We start from the raw sequence: 21,243 nt of genomic DNA, 5'->3' as shown, positions 1-21,243 counted from the left end.
GTTCCCACTTTGTGATCGCTTCGACCTTGGTGGGATCTACAGATATTCCGTCCTTTGACACCACATGTCCTAGGAAAGAGACTTGTCGTAACCAAAATTCGCATTTGGAGAACTTGGCGTACAACTTGTTCTCTCTTAGGGTGGTTAGGACTTTTCGGAGGTGTTCCTCGTGCTCTAGGTCGGTTCTCGAGTATATGAGGATGTCGTCAATGAACACAATCACAAACATGTCTAGGCATTCTTTGAATACCCGGTTCATTAACCCATAAATACAGCTGGGGCATTGGTGAGGCCAAATGACATCACTACAAACTCGTAGTGACCGTACCTTGTCCTAAACGCTGTTTTTGGTACGTCTTTTTCATTAATCCTAATTTGGTGGTAACCGGACCGAAGATCTATCTTAGAGAATACTGTTGCTTCTCTGAGTTGATCAAACAAGTCTTCTATTCTAGGCAGAGGATATTTGTTTTTTATGGTCCTCTTGTTTAGCTCTCTTAATCGATGCACAGACGCATCGATCCATCTTTCTTCTTAACAAACAACACTGGCGCACCCCAGGGGGACACGCTAGGTCGAATGAATCCTTTATCTAGTAAGTCTTGCAGTTGCGCCTTGAGTTCCTTCAACTCTGCTGGCGCCATGCGATAGGGTGCTTTGGAAATAGGCCCAGTTCCCGGCTCGAGTTCGATGACGAAGTCGACCGCTTGGGAAGGGGGTATTCTAGGTAAGTCATCCGGAAATACATCCAGGAACTCGTTTACTATTGGAACGTTTACTAGGGTCTCTTCCTTTCCTCTCACGTCTACAGCACATGCTAATATAGCCCATCCACCTTGTTGGACTAACCTCTTTGCTTTCATCATCGAGACTACCTTGGGGGTAATCCTGGTATTTGTGCCTTTAAATTTAAAGGTAAGTCCTATCGGTGGTGAAAATTTTACTTCCTTTTTGCGACAGTCTATACTAGCTCGATTTTCAGCTAACCAATCCATGCCTAGTATGACGTCGAAATCTGTCATGTTTACCACCATCAGGTCAACGCTTAAAGTTTGGTTCCCTATGATTACTTGGCCATCCTTTACTCTATCCCTAGATACTAAGTCTACCCTCGTAGGGGTGCTTATAGACATTTCATGCAATAAGGGTTCTAATTCGAACCCTGCTTGTACAACAAAAGGCATGGAAATAAAGGAATGCGTGGAACCAGAATCAAATAAGGTAAAAGCGAAATGACCTAAAATGGATAGTGTACCTGTCACCACGACGTCGGACCTCCCAGTGTCCTTGCTGGTTCACGCGTATGCCCTAGCTTGAGCTCGCGGTGGTGCTGGTTGATCCGTTTGCTCTACTACTCTGGGCGGGTTTGCTTGTGCTGCAGCATTTCCGGCCGTGCAGTTCACGGCGATGTGCCCCTCCTGACCACATCTATAACACGCTCGGCTGCCAGCCATGCACCTCCCACCGTGTAGTCTTCCACAGATAGTGCACCCTTCCTCTCTCCTCCCTTTGGCCCCATCTTGATTCCTGGGGTTCCTGTCAGTATGTCGGGGAGGGCGTCGCTCATCCCATCTAGGAGCGGGTCTGTTATTGGGACGGTGCCTACGTGCTGGTGGTGGACGGTCAGAGCCTCCTGATTCATGAGGACGCTTCTGCCCAATTATAACTGGCTCTTCACGTCGTTTCTCATCCTTTGGTTTCTCTAAAGCCTTGGCAGTTCTCAAGGCTTCCTCATAGGTCTTTGGGTTGAACGCCTCCAACATGCGGCGGATTCTTTGTTCCAAACCCAATACAAATTTCTCTGTCATCTTTTCCTCAGTGTCCACCATGGACGGTGCAAATCTCTTGAGTTTATTAAACTCTCTGTTGTACTTCTCCACTGTGAGTCCTCTCTGTACCAGGTGGGCGAACTCCTGCTGCCTTTTAAGTTGCTCTGACTTAGGATAATATTCTTTAAGGAAGGCCTCCTTAAATCGTTCCCAGTTCATTGGTCCCCCTTCTGGGTTAAGGAGGGTTTTATTATCTCTCCACCATATCTTTGCGTCCTTTTGTAGGACGAAGGTTGCACAGGCGACCTTTTGGTTCTCTGGGCACTCCATAGTCTCAAAGGTGGTTTCCACCGCTGCAATCCACATTTGGGCTTCTATGGGGTCTACCAGGGAACCAGTGAATGGTCGAGGGTCGTATCTCTTGAAATCCCTTATCCAGTTTGAACATCTAACCGGTTGTGGAGGGTTTACTGGGGCATTGGCCTGAGCAGTGGCCTGTGCCTGTGCCTGTGCCTGTACCTGTGCCTGTACCTGTGCCAGTGCCAACGCCTGTGCCTGGGCCTGTGCTTGGGCTTGTTCCTGGGCCTGTTGTAGACTGACTTGCTGATTGGTTACCAAGGTTTGAATTAGGGCTTGGATGGAGTCACACATTAACCTAGTATTAGCATCTACTCACCCACTGGGGGTGCAGCTTCAGGTGCGACTTGGAGTGGTAGGGTAGGCTGGGGTGGAGGTTCTACTTGTGGTGGAGGTTGTACTGGTGGTGGAGGCTCAACTTGTAGTGGAGCTAGAGGAGGTAGCTCAACTGGTGGTAAGACTGGGGCGGCGTAACTGTTACCGGCCCAGTCTCTGATCTTTCTTGAGGTGGGCCCTCTACTGCCACACCTCGTCCTACTTCTCTACGACGGGGTCGCCCCCTTCCTCGTCTTCCTCTTCCTTTTCCTCTTCCTTTTTCTCGTCCTCCGGGCATGGTTCTATAAACCAATATAAGGTTGCTTAAGTCTAAGGCCTTAATACTATGCATATATATATATATATATATATATCAATACGCACACTATACAATACATCGTAACGCCAAAGAAGTAAACATTCATCATGCTAAGCATCATATCATGCTATTAACAAAATTACTCAGCATGCAACACATGACGTCATACTCTTAAATAAATACGTGAAATATCACAACCATTTCAGTAATGTCAACATAAAAAAAAAAATGCATGCGAGTTTTAAAACGTTTCTCTTTTCTTATCTTATGCAAGGCGTACCTGACGGTGACGGGGCATCGACATTGGGATCGTGGAGCGTGCCAAGCCTACATCGTAGGCTAGTCTACAGAATCTAAAACCTAGACCTCTGATACCAACTGTCACGACCCTAAATTTCCACATATCTAGAGTCGCCACTAACGTCTCATGCGCATCTCTAATGCAGAATAAAAATCTAAGCCTGCTCACCTTTATTAGCGGAAAAATTTAAAACTTCAGAATACATTAAAACATTGGAAAACACTGCCGGACTTGCGTGTTTCAAACATCGTTCTGGAGTTCAAAAGACAAAATAAAACGATTACAAATTAATGAATATAAATGAATGAAATGCAAACGCCCTATCCTAACCAAGACTAGGAAATTTAAATATGCAACTATCCTATGCACGCGCCACAGTCTCTGATCACGATGCCACCGTCAACCGTACATGGGAGCCTTGCCTTTACCTGAAAAACAATATGGCACACGACCTGAGTATTTCGAAGAAATACTCAGTAAGTGACCCCACTATAGGGGTCATGCTAGTGCAAACACATGCAATCATGAATAGGGACCTATCTCTAATCATCTTAGGGGTGGCCTCCAGTCGAGGACAAATTGGATGTTGTAGTACTTCCCTACACACGACTCACACGTGCGAGTGTGAGTCCACAGGGAGGACAAATTGGATGTTGTAGTACTTCCCTACACACGACTCACACGTGCGAGTGTGAGTCCACAGGGCGCTCGCACACCCCCTAGACCCTCTGGTCAAGCTAATCTGTAGCGACGTCCGGAGGTCAGCGCAGGGCGCTCGCACACCCCCTAGACCCTCTGGTCAAGCTAATCTGTAGCGACGTCCGGAGGTCAGCGGAGGGCGCTCGCACACCCCCTAGACCCTCTGGTCAAGCTAATCTGTAGCGACGTCCGGAGGTCAGCGGAACCCCATCGCACACCCCCTAGACCCTCTGGTCAAGCTAATCTGTAGCGACGTCCGGAGGTCAGCGGAACCCCATAGTGTCATGCGCCTCATGAACACCCTCATCTGTGTGCTTTCGCACCTGTGCGCATTCGCACCTGTGCGCATTCGCGCTCGTCATAAGGTGCGCGTCTGCACTCATCATCTCTAGGGGAAGTAGCCCTATGCTTATGAACATACAAAATGCATGAGGTCCCTCTAAACCCATCGTAATGTCTCTTCTGACACAACCCTCTAGTCTCATCTCTTTGTTACTCTAGGTAACGCATATCGTGGATATTTATATTAATATCATTTTCATGCTCTTAGGGTTGTGTCCTACGTCGATCTAACGACATGATGCAATATGGCACTCATCATCATCTAGCATGCTCAATATGGAAAACATCATCATATTAAGGTAAAAATCATGCAATCATCATGCTCATCATAATGCCACAACGTGCGTCAAACATATTAAGCGTCACTCAACAAAATATCTATAAACATATCATCAAGCATCATACAATTTATTTAGCCTATCCTATAGTAAGGCCACTTACTTGGTTGGCCTCGGCCGAAGTACTCCCTAAATAGCTAAACGTAAGCTCCCGTTCCGTGAGAGCTGCTTCCTACTTCGCTGGGGTTTGTTTCCTATCACACCGTTCACCACTTTCCGTTAGTATTTCACAATTAATTTACCTATAATTTAATAAATGTGAAATACGTCTCTAAAATGGCCTCGGATACCTTAATCGGGGCTGAAAACAGATCCGGGAGGGCTGAAAACAGATCCGGGAGGGTCGAAACAGTGGAAACCGGGCTGAAAACAGTGGAGACGCCGGAGGAGCCGCCGGAGCGTCACCGGAGGGAGCCCGAGCCGTTTGCGCTGAGCCGAGCCGAGGACTGCCGCGCCGCTGTGTGACATGTGGCAGCAGCAGAGAAAGCCACGTCGGGCGGTAGTGTCGGGTCGAAGCGCGGGTCGCAGTCCGGTTCGGGTCGTGTTCGGGTCGCGGGCTTTGGAAGGCTACTGGTCCAAGGCTAAACGTTGGGCCTCGACTTTCTGGGCTGGGCCGCAAGTGTTTGGTTTGCAGGCCGGCTCCCAAGGCTAAACGTTGGGCCTCGACTTTCTGGGCTGGGCCGCAAGTGTTTGGTTTGCAGGCCGGCTCAATTGGACCGTGGGTCTAGTCTGGGTTGCTGGGCTGGGCCGCAAGTGTTTGGTTTGCAGGCCGGCTCAATTGGACCGTGGGTCTAGTCTGGGTTGGTTCAACTGAACCGTAGCTTCTGGGCCGGTTTGAGGTTTGGGCCGCTGTAGTTGGGCTGGACCGAAGGCAGAAGCCAAGGGAGGAACGGGCTGGCTCTCCCAGGTTCTGGGTTCGGGTTGACTCGGATCCATGGATCTCATCTTCCATACCCGACTTTGGCCGATTTTCCGTAAGGTCGCTACTTAATTTAAGGTCGCTACTTTAAATTTTCTACTTAATTTAAGGTCGCTACTTTATACATACCATAACATTGAATGTTGAAGACTTCATTTAAATTCCATAAAACATAACCTTTATCTTAAAACACACCCATGGACTTTAAAACGACACAAAAAAAGACCCGAAATAAAATAAATAAGCGTTTAAGTTTAAAACATTCTATTCTAGCCTGAGTCTAAGAAAATAAATACCACTATTCTATGCATGTGTCATGGTCTCGAGTTGCGATGCCGTCGTCAGCCGTACAGGAATGTGTTGCCTTAACCTGAAGAATGTAGTAGCACATGGCTTGAGTATTTAAAGAAATACTCAGCAAGTGACCCCACTATTGGGGTTAAATGCAACAATCACATGCAATGAAATGACGGGACCTATCTTTCGTTTTGTTTCGCTTTTCCTACGGTGCTGTCCTAACGGGTAATTTTGAACGTGTACCATATACTCTACACACAGTCAATACGTGCGAGTATGGGCTCACAAGCTAGTTCGCTCACCGCTGGGCCACCTTCCTTATCCGGTGGGCATACTCTAGGAGCCCCTTAGGTCGGACACCCGCTAGAACTAGTAACCTTCACTAGTATATTTTTATATTTTAAGCAAAAATGAATATTTTAAAACTAAAACTAAATTTAGATTGGTTTAGTTCGACTAATATTCATAAATCAATTCAATTTATGATTTATTTTAACTCAACCCAATTCGAATAATTTTATAATCCAATCCAAACATACAAATGTTAGATTTTTCATGTCGTCAAATTTTTTTGAATACAGTTAAAAAATAATTGACATAATAAAAAAACTAATTAAAATAATTTAGATATTTGTATAATTGAGACTAAAATATTAAAAAATAAAAATGTGGAAAGAAGGTTATTATAAATTAATACGACAAGGAAACAGGCCATGTTCTAAATCCAAATCATCAAAACTATTTTTGATATCTGCAATCTTTATGATTTAAATGCACCGAAGATATCAACAACTGAATTTCACACCCATCAATTAAACGGTAATCTTTAACCATCACAAAAACCATAATTAAATGCTATAAAACTTAAGCTTTCCACTTGAAGATTTTATAAACCGGGCTATACTACATGCTAATCGTTGCGCTTATCATCTTAAATTTCTCGCATAGGAAAAGAGGTATAGCAATAGTACACCTACATTCCTACCTTTTATACAGATTATGAAAGATAATTAATACAAATAAGGTTGGGTTCATGCTTTAAATTTGTATTTAAGAAATAGGTTACTTTTAATAATAGTATAATTTACGTCCATCAATCAATGTTAACGGCATGATTAGACAAGAATAAAATAAAACAACTTCCTTTTAAATCAAGAACGGCCAGCATAGACGTTACAAAACGTGATTATTCTTTCCTTGAAATTGCAAGGAAATAAAGAAGACGTTACAAAGATGAGGCGTTTCACGGATATAAAATGGAGAACTAATACCCAAGCATTCCATTGTAGCAACGAACTAATATATGTTTATTTTTCAGCCCTCCTAATTATTTTTAACCATATATATTGAAACTAAGTTGTAAAACTTAATTCAATATTTGAAAATAAATAAATAGTTTTCTTTATGAATTAAATTTTAATGAATAAACACGAGATTCTAATCCAACCTTAAAATTTGATGGTTGAGTTCATTATTTAAGAAAAATTGTTTGGATTGAAAATTTTCTAATCCGAATAATTGAGTTAGGATCCAAAAAATACATAGTATTATTTAGTGTATTATTTTGTCCAATGCACGCGCCACATTCTCTGATAACGATGTCGCCGTCAACCGTACATGGACGCCTTGCCTTTACCTGAAAAACAATATGTCACACGGTCTGAGTATTTCGAAGAAATACTCAGTAAATGACCCCATTATAGGAGCCATGCTAATGCAAACACATGCAATCATGAATTAAGGACCTATCTCTAATCACCTTGCAGTATGGCCATTTACTTGGTTGGCCTTAGCCGGAATACTCCCTAATTTAATTGTAAGCTCCCGTTCCTCGTGAGCTACTCCAAATGTTGCTGGAGTTTGCTTCCTATCACACCGTTCGTCATCTTTTGTTAGTATTTCACATTTTAATTAATAATAAAACTAATAATATGAAATACGACTCTAAAACGACTTCAGTCAAAATCAAATTCCATGTTTTCATTGTTTCTAAATTGTATTGGATAATAAACTTCATGCTATTTGGATCATTCAATTCAAATATGGTTTATAATAATATTATATTTAATGGGTACAAATTATAATAATTTCTCATATTTTCTATTTTCCTCCACTCACTCTGTTTATTATTTTGGTTCAGTTTACAATCGCCCCCCCAGTTTAAATGATTATGATTTTCTTCTCTTCTGTTTATTATTTTGGTTCATTACTTAATTCAATATCAACCGCAACTTTTTCTTGATGGGTTTTATGCCAATCTCAACCATTCTTTTCCTCAAACTTTACATCTCTACTAGTTTCTATAAGACTGGATCATAAAGTTTGTACGCCTGTGACTCCTCACTAACTCCAAGTAATACACACTTCAAATTTTTATCCTCAAGCTTTGTTCTTTTGTTGTCTGGTTCATGAACATACACAGTTCATCCAAAAATTCTAAAATGTGAAACTGATGGTTTATGTTCTCTCCAAGCTGCTTTCGGAGTCATATGCTTCACGGTTAGAGTGGGACTTCTATTGAGAATATGAATCGTCCAGCTTGCTGCTTCCGCCTAGAAAGCTTTTTGTATCTTTTTCTCTGTCAGCATGCATCTAACCATATTCATAATTGTCATGTTTTTCCTTTCTGCCACGCCGTTTTGTTGAGGAGTATAAGCCGCTCTTGGTTGCCTTTGAATACCATTTTCATTACAAAAGCTAAAAACTTCTTTGGATGTGAATTCACCACCTTAATAAGTTATCGGCACTTCATGTATATACCAGTTTCTTTTTCAACCATACTCTTGAAGTGACTTTAGTCCAACAAACCTTCGATGCCCATATCGACAATGTCATGTTCTTGTGGGATCTTCTGTAATAGCATTGAATCAGGATTGTTCATTTGGTAGAGATTAAACAAATAGAGTAAACATAATATGTCATGTCATTGAAGTCTCTACAGTCAGCCCTATGTCAGGCTTTATCCTCCTTTTTGTATAAGAATTGCAAGACATTTTTTTTTGGCAGCTGTCCGATGATCTGCAAGTTGTCTTTCAAGTCTGGTACATTAAATACCTCGGTGATTATTTGCATAATCTCATTTACTTTAAACTTTACATTTTCTTTTTCCGTCACAATTGTAACGACCCGAAATTTTCTACTTAATTTAAGGTCGCTACTTTATACATACAATAACATTGAATGTTGAAGACTTCATTTAAATTCCATAAAACATAACCTTTATCTTAAAACAAACCCATGGACTTAGGTGTTTTGAAAACATCTTTAAAACGACACAACATGTAACGACCCTAAATTTTCACATACTCAGAGTCGCTACTAACGTCTCATGCTCATCTATAATACGGAAATATAACTTTTACATGAACATAATTGATAACATAAACTTCAAAAAAAACGTTTAAAACAACTTCTTCTCTGGAAAACACAGCCATGGTCTTACGTGTTAAAATATGAAGTACTGAAATTTAGAGAAAACAAAAATAAATACAAAATAATTTAAAACAATGAAATGCAAAACAACCTATTCTAACTTAAGACTAGAAATTTAAATATGAATCTACCCTATGCACGTGCCACAGTCTCTGCTCGCGATGCCGCCGTCCTCCGTACAAGTGCGCCTAGCCTTTACCTGAAAAATGATGTGGCACACGGCCTGAGTATTTCAAAGAATACGTAGTAAGTGGCCCCACTATAGGGGCCATGTAAATGCAAACACATNTTTTTTTTTCCAGATCATTTTGTAGTTGTAGGAGGTGTCGGGGAGATATTTGGGGAAGGTGGAGAGAGAGAGAGTGATAATTTACTTTTTTTTTTTTTTTTAATAATTATTATTTACTTATTCTTATTATTATTATTATTTTTCACAGGTCGTTACACAACAAAAGACCCGAAATAAAATAAATAAGCGTTTAAGTTTAAAACATTCTATTCTAGCCTGAGTTTAAGAAAATAAATAACACTATTCTATGCATGTGTCATGGTCTCGAGTTGCGATGCCGTCATCAGCCGTACAGGAATGCGTTGCCTTAACCTGAGAAATGTAGTAGCATATGGCTTGAGTATTTAAAGAAATACTCAGCAAGTGACCCCACTATTGGGGTTAAATGCAACAATCACATGCAATGAAATGACGGGACCTATCTTTCGTTTCGTTTCGCTTTTCCTATGGTGCTGTCCTAACGGGTAATTTTGGACGTGTACCATATACTCTACACACAGCTAATACGTGCGAGTATGGGCTCACCAGCTAGTTCGCTCTCCGCTGGGCCACCTTCCTTACCGGTGGGCATACTCTAGGAGCCCCTTAGGTCGGACACCCGCTAGAACTAGTAACCGTCACTAGTATATTTTTATATTTTAAGCAAAAATGTATATTTTAAAACTAAAAATAAATTTAGATTTGTTTAGTTCGACTAATATTCATAAATCAATTCAATTTATGATTTATTTTAACTCAACCCAATTCGAATAATTTTATAATCCAATCCAAACATACATATGTTAGATTTTTCATTTTGTCAAATTTTTTTGAATACAGTTAAAAAATAATTGACATAATAAAAAAACTAATTAAAATATTTAGATATTTGTATAATTGAGACTAAAATATTAAAAAATAAAAATGTGGAAAGAAGGTTATTATAAATTAATACCACAAGGAAACAGGCCATGTTCTAAATCCAAATCATCAAAACTATTTTTGATATCTGCAATCTTTATGATTTCAATGCACCAAAGATATCAACAACTGAATTTCACACCCAGCAATTAAACGGTAATCTTTAACCATCACAAAAACCATAATTAAACGCTATAAAACTTAAGCTTTCCAGTTGAAGATTTTATAAACCGGGCTATACTACAATGCTAATCGTTGCGCTTATCATCTTAAATTTCTCGCATAGGAAAAGAGGTATAGCAATAGTACACCTAAATTCCTACCTTTCATACAGATTATGAAAGATAATTAATACAAATAAGGTTGGGCTCATGCTTTAAATTTGTATTTAAGAAATAGGTTACTTTTAATAGTAGTATAATTTACGTCCATCAATCAATGTTAACCGCATTACTAGACAAGAATAAAATAAAACAACTTCCTTTTAAATCAAGAACGGCCATAGACGTTACAAAACGTGATTATTCTTTACTTGAAATCGCAAGGAAATAAAGAAGACGTTACAAAGATGAGACGTTTCACGGATATAAATGGGGAACTGATACCCAAGCATTCCATTGTAGTAAGGAATAAGAGAAGAAAAGAATGGCGGGATGGATGTGTCATGGTCTATTCTAGCCTGAGTCTAAGAAAATAAATACCACTATTCTATGCATGTGTCATGGTCTCGAGTTGCGATACCGTCGTCAGCCGTACAGGAATGCGTTGCCTTAACCTGAAAAATGTAGTAGCACATGGCTTGAGTATTTAAAGAAATACTCAGCAAGTGACCCCACTATTGGGGTTAAATGCAACAATCACATGCAATGAAATGACGGGACCTATCTTTCGTTTCGTTTCGCTTTTCCTACGGTGCTGTCCTAACGGGTAATTTTGGACGTGTACCATATACTCTACACACAGCCAATACGTGCGAGTATGGGCTCACCAGCTAGTTCGCTCACCGCTGGGCCACCTTCCTTATCCGGTGGGCATACTCTAGGAGCCCCTTAGGTCGGACGCCCGCTAGAACTAGTAACCGTCACTAGTATATTTTTATATTTTAAGCAAAAATGTATATCTTAAAACTAAAAATAAATTTAGATTGGTTTAGTTCGACTAATATTCATAAATCAATTCAATTTATGATTTATTTTAACTCAACCGAATTCGAATAATTTTATAATCCAATCCAAACATACAAATGTTAGATTTTTCATGTCGTCAAATATTTTTTAATACAGTTAAAAAATAATTGACATAATAAAAAAACTAATTTAAATATTTAGATATTTGTATAATTGAGACTAAAATATTAAAAAATAAAAATGTGGAAAGAAGGTTATTATAAATTAAAACGACAAGGAAATAGGCCATGTTCTAAATCCAAATCATCAAAACTATTTTGATATCTGCAATCTTTATGATTTCAATGCACCGAAGATATCAACAACTGAATTTCACACCCACCAATTAAACGGTAATCTTTAAGCATCACAAAAACAATAATTAAACGCTATAAAACTTAAGCTTTCCAGTTGAAGATTTTATAAACCGGGCTATACTACATGCTAATCGTTGCGCTTAGGATCTTAAATTTCTCGCATAGGAAAAGAGGTATAGCAATAGTGTACCTAAATTTCTACCTTTTATACAGATTATGAAAGATAATTGAATTGAATGATCCAAATAGCATGAAGTTTATTACCCAATACAATTTAGAAACAATGAAAACATGGAACTTGATTTTTACTGAGGTCGTTTTAGAGTCGTATTTCATATTATTAGTTGAAATATTAATTAAAATGTGAAATACTAACAAAAGATGACGAATGGTGTGAAACGAAGCGAACTCCGGCAACATTTGGAGTAGCTCTCGAGGAACAGGTGCTTACAATTAAATTAGGGAGTATTCCGGCTAAGGCCGACCAAGTAAGTGGCCGTACTGTAATGTGATTAGAGATAGGTCCTTAATTCATGCTTGCATGTGTTTGCATTAGCATGGCTCCTATAATGGGGTCATTTACTGAGTATTTCTCGTGTGACATATTGTTTTTCAGGTAAAGGCAAGGCGCCCATGTACGGTTGACGGCGACATCGTTATCAGAGAATGTGGCGCGTGCATAGGATAGTTGCATATTTAAAATTCCTAGTCTTGACCACAATAGGGTGTTTGCATTTCATTTGTTTAAATTTTTTAATTTGTAATTTTTTTATCTTATTTTGAACTCCAACATGATGGTTGAAACACGCAAGTCCGACAGTGTTTTCTAATGTTTTAAAGTATTCTGAAGTTTTAAATTTTTTCGCTAATAAAGATGAGCATTCTTAGAGTTATATTCTGCATTGGAGATGAGCATGAGACGTTAGTGGCGACTCCAGATACGTGGAAATTCAGGGTCGTTACATGCAATGATCATCATTTCCATATAATATACATTACTTTAAAGTAATAGGGAGAGTTATTCTAAAGTGTCCAAACATATAGTTAATTATTCATTGGTTGATGAGGCTTATTAATATTACCCTAAATAATAATATGAATTGATTAATTACACTAGCGGGCGTCCGACCAAAGCGGCTCCTAGAGTATGCCCACCGGATAAGGAAGGTGGCCCAGCAGTGAGCGAACTAGCTGGTGAGCCCATACTCGCACGTATTGGCTGTGTGTAGAGTATATGGTACACGTCCAAAATTACCCGTTAGGACAGCACCGTAGGAAAAGCGAAACGAAATGAAAGATAGGTCCCGTCATTTCATTGCATGTGATTGTTGCATTTAACCCCAATAGTGGGGTCACTTGCTGAGTATTTCTTTAAATACTCAAGCCATGTGCTACTACATTTTTCAGGTTAAGGCAACGCATTCCTGTACGGCTGACGACGGTATCGCAACTCGAGACCATGACACATGCATAGAATAGTGGTATTTATTTTCTTAGACTCAGGCTAGAATAGAATGTTTTAAACTTAAACGCTTATTTATTTTATTTCGGGTCTTTTTTTGTGTCATTTTAAAGATGTTTTCAAAACACGTAAGTCCATGGGTGTGCTTTAAGATAAAGGTTATGTTTTATGGAATTTAAATGAAGTCTTTAACATTCAATGTTATGGTATGTATAAAGTACCGACCTTAAATTAAGTAGAAAATTTCGGGTCGTTACAATTGTGACGGAAAAAGAAAATGAAATGTTTAAAGTAAATGAGATTATGCAAATAATCACCGAGGTATTTAATGTACCAGACTTGAAAGACAACTTGCTGAGCATCGGACAGCTGCCAAAAAAAAAATGTCTTGCAATTCTTATACAAAAAGGAGGATGAAGCCTGACATAGGGCTGACTGCAGAGACTTCAATGACATGAAATATTATGTTTACTCTATTTGTTTAATCTCTACCAAATGAATAATCCTAATTCAATGCTATTACAGAAGATCCCGCAAGTGATGGTGTTAATATAACACATGCGGAAGCAATTTGGATCTTAGGCACTTTTAGAACATCAATTATTGTAAATAACTAGCATGTTCATAAGTATTAAAACTTAATGAATTTAAATACTAACCTTTTGTAGTTCAAACTACTTTTGCCTCACGAACCGGTTTTGAACCACCACAAGTGTCTTCTCCACTATCCTCCGGCCTTAGAACGGGATTGTGGAATCCGGTGAGTGACTAAACTTGGGAGGGATTTTGTATATGTGAAAGAGAGTGTTTGTGAGAGGTTTTTCTCAATGTTTTTCATCAAGATGAAGAAGAATCCCTTCCAAGTATCATGATCACTCTATTTAAAGAGTCAAGTTTGCATGTTCATGCAAACTTGAGATCACCAAATTTTGACACTTAAAATTCCACTCAAATGTTTGGGATTATGTGGCAAGCATGCATGTTTGAGTTAACCAAATTTTGACACTCAAAATAACACTCAAACTTGTGGGGTTTATTTGGCAAACATGCAAGATTGGTTAAACCAAATTTTGACACTCAAAATAACACTCAAACTTGTGGGGTTTATTTGGCAAACATGCAAGATTGGTTAAACCAAATTTTGACACCTCAAAATTCCACTAACATGGATTTTTCCATTAGATGAAAGTCAACCTTTTGACTTTCTTCATTTTAATTCAACAATTAATTTGAATAATGAATTTCAAATTAAAGTAACATTAAATGATTAATTAAACTATTTAATTAATATTTAATATTAATTCAAATGCCAATCCCAATCAATTGCGACACATAATTGATTAAGATATTTAAATCTTATTTAAATATCTCAGATTCTCTCTTTTTGTTTAATTCGTAAATAAAACAAAATTGCGGTTAAATATATCGTATATATGTAACGCATATTCCCTAATTTGAATTCGAACACTTCGAACTCACTCGTCACACTATTCTATGGTTTAGTCCGATATGAGCTAGCAGAGGGACCTAATAGACCTATAGATCATGGGCTCCAACGATCCAAGATTAACCGATTAAACTCATTAACCTAGTTAACCAACATTCGTTAACTACTAGGACACTCCACTATAGCCTAGTAGTTGCACTCCCCTCACTATAGATATATTTCTGTCCATCTGATATAACCATGATTAGTAAGTCGATCCTTCACAGGTTGTTCGAAACTAGAGCTGGGTCAATTTACCGTTTTACCCCTGAAGTTACTTCTTGTTCCTTATGTCTCACTGATCCTCTAATGAACAATTGGTTTGTGGTCCAACAAGTAAACCGAATCCCTCTCAGGCCAATGAGAGGGTGGGGCCCCTTGTTCAAGACCTGGGCATCACATGCCTTTTCTCCCACTTGCCCTAGATTACATAACTCGTAGTCCTAGACTCACTAGGTGCACTTCAAACACTTTAGCCGTGAGGGGCTTTGTAAATGAATCAGCAATGTTGTGTTCTGAAGCTATCTGTGTGACGATCACATCTCCTCGTTGCACAATCTCCCTTATGAGATGATATTTGCGCTCAATATGTTTTCCTCGCTTATGGCTTCTTGGTTCTTTTGAATTTGCAACTGCTCCACTGTTATCACAATAAAGAGTGACGGGAAGATGCATATTTGGAACGACTTCCAAATCAGTTAAGAACTTCCTAAGCCATACAGATTCTTTCGCTGCTTCACAAGCAGCAACATACTCAGCCTCCATGGTGGAATCAGCAATGCAACCTTGCTTTGTGCTTCTCCATATTATTGCTCCTCCGTTCAGAGTGAAGACAGATCCTGATGTCGATTTTCTCGAATCTACATCAATCTGAAAATCTGAGTCAGTGTACCCTGTAAGGATCAGATCCTTAGCACCGTACATTAGCATATAGTCCCTCGTTCTCCTAAGATACTTGAGGATATTCTTAACGGCAGTCCAATGAGCACGTCCTGGATTGGACTGATATCTGCTGACAATTCCCACAGCATAGCATATGTCGGGTCGGGTACATAGCATGGCATACATCAGACTACCGACCGCTAATGCATAGGGAATGTGTTTCGTATCCTCAACTTCTTGAGGTGTCTTAGGACTTTGTTCCTTCGACAAATGAACTCCATGCCTGAAAGGTAATAATCCTTTCTTGGAGTCCTGCATCTTATATCGAATTAACATTTTGTCGATGTACGATGCTTGAGACAATGCTAGTGTTTTGTTCTTGCGATTCCAAACAATTTGATCTTTCATTTGGAATTGTGTCGCCAGCCAATGCTTAATGTCAGTCAGAATTCCCACATCATTTCCAATTTGTAGGATATCGTCAACGTACAACACCAGGAAAGCTACTGTAGAGTTGACTATCCTTTTATAAACACAAGGTTCGTCAACATTCTGTTTAAAGCCATAAGATTTGATCGCAGTATCAAACTTTATGTTCCAGGATCGAGACGCTTGCTTCAACCCATAAATGGATCTTTTAATCTTGCAAACCCTTTGCTCGTGATCCTGTTCAATGAACCCCTCTGGTTGAGCCTTATAGATACTCTCTTCAAGATTGCCGTTTAGAAAAGCTGTCTTAACATCCATTTGCCAAATTTCATAATCATAAAATGTGGCAATAGACAAGAGTATTCTAATTGATTTAAGCATAGCAACAGGAGAGAAGGTTTCTTCATAGTCCACCCCCTCTCTTTGGGTATAACCCTTTGCTACTAGTCGTTCTTTAAACGTCTGTACCTTACCGGTTTGGTCTCGTTTCCTCTTATAGATCCATTTGCGACCAATAGGTTTTACCCCATCTGGTTGATCTACAAGTTCCCAGACTGAATTGAAGTACATTGACTCCATTTCAAGATTCATGGCTTTAATCCACTGATCTCTATCTTCATCATTCATTGCCTGTTTATAGGTCAATGGATCCTCAACGCCATCATTAGGTATGATAACTTGAGTTTCTATCAAACCCAAGTAACGATCGGGTTGAGTTATAACCCTCCCACTACGTCGAGGCATTCTCAACTTTTGAGAAGGATGTGATTGACCAGAAGTGTCAGCTCCATCAACAACTCTGGTTGAAGGACCAGCTTGATCAACAACTCTTGTTGTTTTATCAGTAGCTTCTTTAGAAATCTCACTTAATACTAGTTTGCTACGAGGTTAATGATTTCTTACGTGGTCTTCCTCTAAGAATGTAGCGTTCGTTGATACAAACACTCTATTTTCTTGAGGATCATAAAACAAACCACCTTTCGTCTCTTTGGGGTATCCTACGAATAGACATAATTTTGAACGACGTTCTAATTTCTTGGGATTTTGCAACAACAATTGTGCTGGACATCCCCAAATTCTGAAGTGACGTAAACTACCTTTACGCCCTTTCCATAACTCATAAGGTGTTTCTGAAACACTCTTAGTAGGAACCATGTTCATGTATGTAGCAGTCTCCACTACATATCCCCAAAACGGATCGGGTAATTGAGTGAAACTCATCATAGACCGAACCATGTCTAATAGAGTTCTATTTCTTCTTTCTGATACACCATTTTGTTGAGGCATACCAGGGGCTGAGAGTTGAGACCTATTCCATGTTCTATCATATAGTCCTGAAATCTTAAGTCCATGTACTCTCCTCCTCGATCTGATCGAAGTGTTTTAATAGTTTTACCTAATAGATTCTCAACCTCAGTCTTATACTCTCTGAATTTTTCAAGAGCTTCGGACTTGTGATGCATTAGGTAATGATAGCCATACCTTGAATAATCATCAATAAAACTGATGAAATATTCATACCCTCCTCGTGCTTTGACGTTCATTGGACCACAGAGATCTGTATGCACGAGTTCTAAGGTTTCTTTGGCTCTATAACCTTTTTCGCAAAATGATGGTTTAGTCATTTTACCCTCAAGACAAGACTCCCATGGAGGTAAAAAATTGTCTTCTAACTTATTTAGAAGTCCTCTTTTAACTAATCTCTCAATCCTATTGAGATTAATGTGGCCTAGTCTTAAGTGCCAAAGATAGGTATTAGGAGAAATCTTTTGTCGTTTATTTTGAGTTTCAGCTGTTTTAAACATCTCAGTATTTAAAATAGCTTTTGTTTTGCTCGTTTTTAACATATATAAGTTGTTTTCTAGTTTTGCAGAACAAATATGAATCTCTTTTGCAAATGAACACTTCATTGATTTCAAAAGATACTTTATACAACTGTTCTAATAAACAAGAGATGGATATTAGATTTCTTTTCATTCCAGGAACAAAAAGTACATTATCTACATTATCTAATATAATGAATCTATCTCCAAAAAAACAACTTTAAATTTCCTACTGATCTTACTGAGACAACCTCTCCTGTTCCAACCCTGAGTGTTATCTCGCCGTCCGCAAGTATTCTCCAGGAGCTAGTTTCCTGGTAAAAAGAACATATATGATTAGTCGCCCCTGAATCTAGTATCCAAGTTGAGTTGTCATACTCTACTAAACACATTTCTACAACGAGTAAATCATATTTACCTTGTTGTGTCTTTTCGGCTTTCTTCTCTGCAAGGTATTTTGGGCAGTTTCTCTTCCAATGCCCGTTTTCGTTGCAATGGAAACATTTTCCTTTATCTGCTTTTTGAACCTTGTTCTTGCGGTTAGTAGGGATCTTATTTTTCCCTTTTCCCTTCTTCTTCATCAAAACACTTTTAGAAGTTGAAGGTCCAGACTTATTTTTGGAGGACGATCCTCCTAGTAATTTCTTGGAGATAGCAACATTTGCTTCTCCTGTTTGTCCCTTGTTCGTTAAGAGGGACTGATAAGTCTGTAGCTCATTGAGAAGAGCAGTCAAGTTATATTCTATTTTGTTCATAACCACATTGGTGCGGAACTGGAAGAAGCTCTTCGGAAGAGACATCATAATAAAACTGACTTGACTCTTCTCATCAATGACAGCTTCATTTTCTTCTGCCACATTGAAATGGACCATCATGTCTAGGACATGTTCTCTAACTGAGGTCCCTTCTTTCATACGGCAGTTGTAAATGTATTTTATGGCTTCATGTCTAAGGGAGAAGGACGGTTGTCCAAACATCCCTTTTAGAGATTCCATAATCTCTTTAGCAGTACCCATAACATCGTGTTTCTTAGCCAAAACATCAGATATGCTGGCTAGAATGTACACTCGGGCTTTGTCATTTGCCTTTATCCATCTGTCATATGCATCCCGAGCTGTTCGGTTTGCATTTGAGTTTGGGTTTGGAGGACACTCCTCAGTTAAAACAAACTTTAAATCATCAATGACCAGTATTGTGTTTAGGTTTGATTTCCAAGTTGTGTAGTTGTCGCCGTTTAATTTCTCAGAAGCGAGTAATTGTACTATTGAGTTTGTCATGCTGTGATATAAAGAAAATTCTATTAGTGATTTGACTTAATCCTGTTTAATCCAATCAGTTTTAGCAAATGTAATAATGTACCCAAATCATTATTAATTTGCAACGATACTTTAGTGAGTTAGAGCAACTTCTACCGAGGGGCAGTCAATCACTCATTCACTAAACCAAGACATTCTTGACTTAAACACTAATTCCAGAATAACTCTTGTTCCTATAGTGTTTTAGTTATCGCTATTTTGGTCAAGAATATACTAACTCTTAGTAATTCTTCGCAAGTGTGACCCACCAATTTCAGACCTCAGAGATCGGTCCCAACAACGCTATCAAATGAAAAAGCCAAAGTTGGGAATGGACCTAAGAAATCCTATCCATTTCTGGAGTTTGCGTTGTTCCGACTCCCATGTTACGACCCTCCGAATGGGTAGTTGCTCTAGGGCAACATGCAGGCGGAACATGGGAATCTCACGGTGCAACCTAGTGGTGGAGACCATAGGACGTGTTGACTTTCTTCTCCCACTTACTATAAATACTTTCTCAATTCACCTTGTTATTGACTCATGCAAATACCTTCTGAATGGAGGACGCTCCCAGGGCAACACGAGGCCGAGCATGAATCTCACTGTGTGAATTTTACAGAGAGCGGGAAGAGAAAACGATGTATCTTATGCACCTTTTTCCTCCTACTAGGTATTTTAGATGGTTGGGTATACTCATTTCTTAAGTATATTCCCGCTAATTAAATATAACTTAAGTCTAGGTGATTTTTATAAATCTTACATCACTTAAGCATGCTCATAAAACTGGGCTAACTAAGCTCAAGTACTAGTCCGATCTCCAGGTACTAGGTGTTCCGTAAACCGTCAACTTAAGTACCTTCAGCCTTAGACAAGATCGTGCCAGGTGAGCTTTCTCGTAACCGCAATTTTATAAGACATCGACCCTTTTTAACTGTTAAAATTGATCGTGCTCGGTTCTTAACCCTTAGTGAGCATGCACTTATCTTTATTATAGATTTTAACGTCTACCTCATTTTATGACGTTGAAAATAACCTATAACATGCTTTATATAACAATTTATATAATCATGCATTCCATGCAATAATATAACAATTTATATCTATCACTCATGGAACCCTAAGACATGCATACTATACATTATAACACTTATAACATACTTGGAATGCATGAAACATGCTTAGCCTATGGTGGGATTTTAAATCTATATGACATACTTTATGCATATACATTTTCTATTTAATTAAAACATACATTCATAATGCATAATTAATTAAACACACTAAAGTGGGTTGGTTTTGGCATTTTAAAGCAAGCAATTAACTAAATTATTACATTAATAATTAAAAATAACTTTAGCCGCTCCCGAGGATCACGAACTGGACAAACCAACCCTTAAAAACGTTGAATCGGTCCCCAACGACAGAAAAAACACCCAAACCGCCTCTTCCATCTTCTTCGGTTTAGCTTGCTTATCTCTTCCATTTTCGATCAATTACAACCTAAAATGGACTCTAATGACTCCATAAAAATTACAGACCTTTCTTCATTCATTAAAGCCCATACACCCTAGGCTTATTACAATAATTGTATCAAATGGAAACATAAAAAAATGCCAAAACCAAAACCATCCGCTTTAACAACCACAAATTTCATGCATGAAATGGTACCCACCATGATCAAATTAATGTAAATAAAGTGCCTAAAACTTGCTCTGATACCAATTGATAGTGTTAATATAACACATGCGGAAGCAATTTGGATCTTAGGCACTTTTAGAACATCAATTATTGTAAATAACTAGCATGTTCATAAGTATTAAAACTTAATGAGTTTAAATACTAACCTTTTGTAGTTCAAACTCCTTTTGCCTCACGAACCGGTTTCAAACCACCACTAATGTCTTCTCCACTATCCTCCGGCCTTAGAACGAGATTGTGGATTCCGGTGAGTGACTAAACTTGGGAGGGATTTTGTATATGTGAAAGAGAGTGTTTGTGAGAGGTTTTTCTCAAGGTTTTTTCATCAAGATGAAGAATCCCTTCCAAGTATCATGATCACTCTATTTAAAGAGTCAAGTTTGCATGTTCATGCAAACTTGAGATCAC

At 38.8% G+C, this 21,243-nt stretch overlaps 1 protein-coding gene across 1 annotated transcript; it reads right to left on the bottom strand.

Annotated features, from left to right (window-relative positions):
- Nucleotides 1-1,295: 1,295 nt before the first annotated feature.
- Nucleotides 1,296-2,420, bottom strand: LOC111462120. Its single transcript, XM_023105818.1, has one exon. The coding sequence runs from the start codon at nucleotides 2,418-2,420 to the stop codon at nucleotides 1,296-1,298; it is 1,125 nt and encodes a 374-aa protein (XP_022961586.1).
- Nucleotides 2,421-21,243: the final 18,823 nt, after the last annotated feature.

Source organism: Cucurbita moschata, unplaced genomic scaffold, assembly GCF_002738365.1.
Source record: "Cucurbita moschata cultivar Rifu unplaced genomic scaffold, Cmos_1.0 Cmo_Scf00026, whole genome shotgun sequence".
In the NCBI taxonomy this organism is placed as follows: Eukaryota; Viridiplantae; Streptophyta; class Magnoliopsida; order Cucurbitales; family Cucurbitaceae; genus Cucurbita; species Cucurbita moschata.
The sequence above is the reverse complement of the archived record's forward strand: the minus strand, read 5'-3'. Positions and strand labels throughout refer to the sequence as shown.

Excerpts from the sequence above, each read along its gene's own strand:
- LOC111462120 (XM_023105818.1), bottom strand. The coding sequence starts at position 2,420 with ATGTGTGACTCCATCCAAGCCCTAATTCAAACCTTGGTAACCAATCAG.